General features: G+C 48.5%; 1 protein-coding gene across 1 annotated transcript; it reads right to left on the minus strand.

Annotated features, from left to right (window-relative positions):
* Positions 1-265: 265 nt before the first annotated feature.
* On the minus strand, positions 266-1,558 carry LOC135537060 (keratin-associated protein 4-9-like). The gene is made up of 2 exons (XM_064963272.1): positions 1,516-1,558; positions 266-1,377 (listed from the first exon to the last, which is right to left on the minus strand). The coding sequence occupies exons 1-2, from the start codon at positions 1,556-1,558 to the stop codon at positions 266-268; spliced, it is 1,155 nt and encodes a 384-aa protein (XP_064819344.1).
* Positions 1,559-2,901: the final 1,343 nt, after the last annotated feature.

Raw genomic sequence — 2,901 nt, forward strand, 5'->3', positions numbered from 1 at the left:
CATGTATTTAATGGAGGTTACCATGACAGCCAAGCCTATCACCGAGAAAAGGACATTAGTTATTCTTAGAGGCTCTATGGTTGAGTCTCAAATAGCCCCCTATTCCCTATGGGCCCTGGTCAATAGTAGTGCATCATGTAATTTACACTTTTAAAAATGTCAGTTTTGATTTGCCCCCAACAAAAATATCAATTAATTATCCAATTTAGAAGCAATCTAAGTGTTCTCCTTTAAAAATGACTTATGTTTACCATGTGTAGCTTTGCTAGACCTTACGCTGCTGCCCAATAAACTTCGGTGTGCACATGGCACACGGTACACAGCACAGGTATACAGCACAGGTATACAGCACACGTATACAGCACAGGTATACAGCACACGTATACAGCACAGGTACACAGCACACGTATACAGCACAGGTACACAGCACACGGTACACAGCACAGGGTACACAGCACACGGTACACAGCACACGGTACACAGCACAGGTATACAGCACAGGTATACAGCACAGGTACACAGCACACGTATACAGCACACAGTACACAGCACAGGTATACAGCAGACGGTACACAGCACACGGTATACAGCACAGGTATACAGCACAGGTACACAGCACACAGTACACAGCACACAGTACACAGCACAGGTACACAGCACAGGTACACAGCACACGGTACACAGCACAGGTATACAGCACAGGTACACAGCATAGGTACACAGCACACGGTACACAGCACAGGTATACAGCACACGGTACACAGCACAGGTATACAGCACAGGTATACAGCACAGGTATACAGCACAGGTACACAGCATAGGTACACAGCACACGGTACACAGCACAGGTATACAGCACACGGTACACAGCACAGGTACACAGCACACGGTACACAGCACACGGTACACAGCACAGGTACACAGCACAGGTACACAGCACAGGTATACAACACAGGTACACAGCACACGGTACACAGCACAGGTACACAGCACAGGTATACAGCACAGGTATACAGCACAGGTACACAGCACACGGTACACAGCACAGGTATACAGCACAGGGACACAGCACAGGTACACAGTACACGGTACACAGCATACGGTACACAGCACAGGTACACAGCACAGGTATACAGCACAGGTACACAGCACACGGTACACAGCACAAGGTATACAGCACAGGTACACAGCACAGGTACACAGCACAGGTACACAGTACACAGCATACGGTACACAGCACAGGTACACAGCACAGGTATACAGCACACAGTACACAGCACAGGTACACAGCACAGGTATACAGCACACAGTACACAGCACAGGTATACAGCTCACAGTACACAGCACAGGTATACAGCACACAGTACCCAGCACACGCTACACAGCACACGGTACACAGCACAGGTACACAGCACACGGTACACAGCACAGGTATACAGATTTTGGATCTTAATTTGAGACAGTTTGCTACAGCAGCAAAAGAATCCTGGAGCCACAGGAAGTCTTATTAATTACAATCCACATAATAATTCACATTTCCTGTCGCTGCAGGATTCATTTCCTGCTGTAGACAGAAGAACACACAAATGAAGAATAGCTTAGATTGCTTCTAAATGTAAAATGTTTCCTTCTGTCTAGATATTTGATTTCTTCAGTCTTCAGGAGATGCAGGGATGGAGGGATGGATAAAAGGAAAACAATCAGTCCTTTTAGACGGGTGAATGAGAGCAGGACCGATCAAGTTTACAACTGAGGCTTGGTACCAGAGGTGTTTTTGATGAACTCTCTGCTGAGTGTTTTATTAGGCTGACCTTCATATCTCCCTGCCTTCCCCAACCACTAGACAAGTGTTGTTCCGCAACCACTAGACAAGTGTTGTTCCCCAACCACTAGACAAGTGTCGTTCCCCAACCACTAGACAAGTGTCGTTCCCCAACCACTAGACAAGTGTCGTTCCCCAACCACTAGACAAGTGTCGTTCCCCAACCACTAGACAAGTGTCGTTCCCCAACCACTAGACAAGTGTTGTTCCCCAACCACTAGACAAGTGTTGTTCCCCAACCACTAGACAAGTGTGTTTCCCCAACCACTAGACAAGTGTTTCCCCAACCACTAGACAAGTGTCGTTCCCCAACCACTAGACAAGTGTCGTTCCCCAACCACTAGACAAGTGTCGTTCCCCAACCACTAGACAAGTGTCGTTCCCCAACCACTAGACAAGTGTCGTTCCCCAACCACTAGACAAGTGTCGTTCCCGACCACTAGACAACCACTAGACAAGTGTCGTTCCCCGACCACTAGACAAGTGTCGTTCCCGACCACTAGACAAGACAAGATGTCAGGTGTTGTTCCCCCGACCACTAGTTCCCCAACCAAGACGTCGTTCCCCGACCACTAGACAAGTGTCGTTCCCCGACCACTAGACAAGCGTCGTTCCCCGACCACTAGACAAGCGTTGTTCCCGACCACTAGACAAGTCAAGGTGTCCAACCACTGTTCCCCAACCACTAGACAAGTGTTGTTCCCCAACCACTAGACAAGTGTTGTTCCCCAACCACTAGACAAGTGTTGTTCCCCGACCACTAGACAAGTGTTGTTTCCCCAACCACTAGACAAGTGTTCCCCCGACCACTAGACAAGTGTTGTTCCCCGACCACTAGACAAGTCGTTCCCCAACCACTAGACAAGTGTTCCCCGACCACTAGACAAGTGCGTTCCCCAACCACTAGACAAGTGTTGTTCCCCGACCACTAGACAAGTCGTTGTTCCCCAACCACTAGACAAGTCAAGTGTTGTTCTCCAACCACTGGACAAGTCAAGTGTTGTTCCCCAACCACTAGACAAGTCAAGTGTTGTTCCCCAACCACTAGACAAGTCACCAGTGTTGTTCCCCAACCACTA

Source organism: Oncorhynchus masou, unplaced genomic scaffold, assembly GCF_036934945.1.
Source record: "Oncorhynchus masou masou isolate Uvic2021 unplaced genomic scaffold, UVic_Omas_1.1 unplaced_scaffold_705, whole genome shotgun sequence".
NCBI classification, from domain to species: domain Eukaryota; kingdom Metazoa; phylum Chordata; class Actinopteri; order Salmoniformes; family Salmonidae; genus Oncorhynchus; species Oncorhynchus masou.

Excerpts from the sequence above, each read along its gene's own strand:
- LOC135537060 (XM_064963272.1), bottom strand. The coding sequence starts at position 1,558 with ATGAATCCTGCAGCGACAGGAAATGTGAATTATTATGTGGATT. Across the intron at positions 1,378-1,515 it reads TGTGAATTATTATGTGGATT|CGTGTGCTGGGTACTGTGTG; the intron begins GTAATTAATAAG and ends TGTGCTGTGTAG.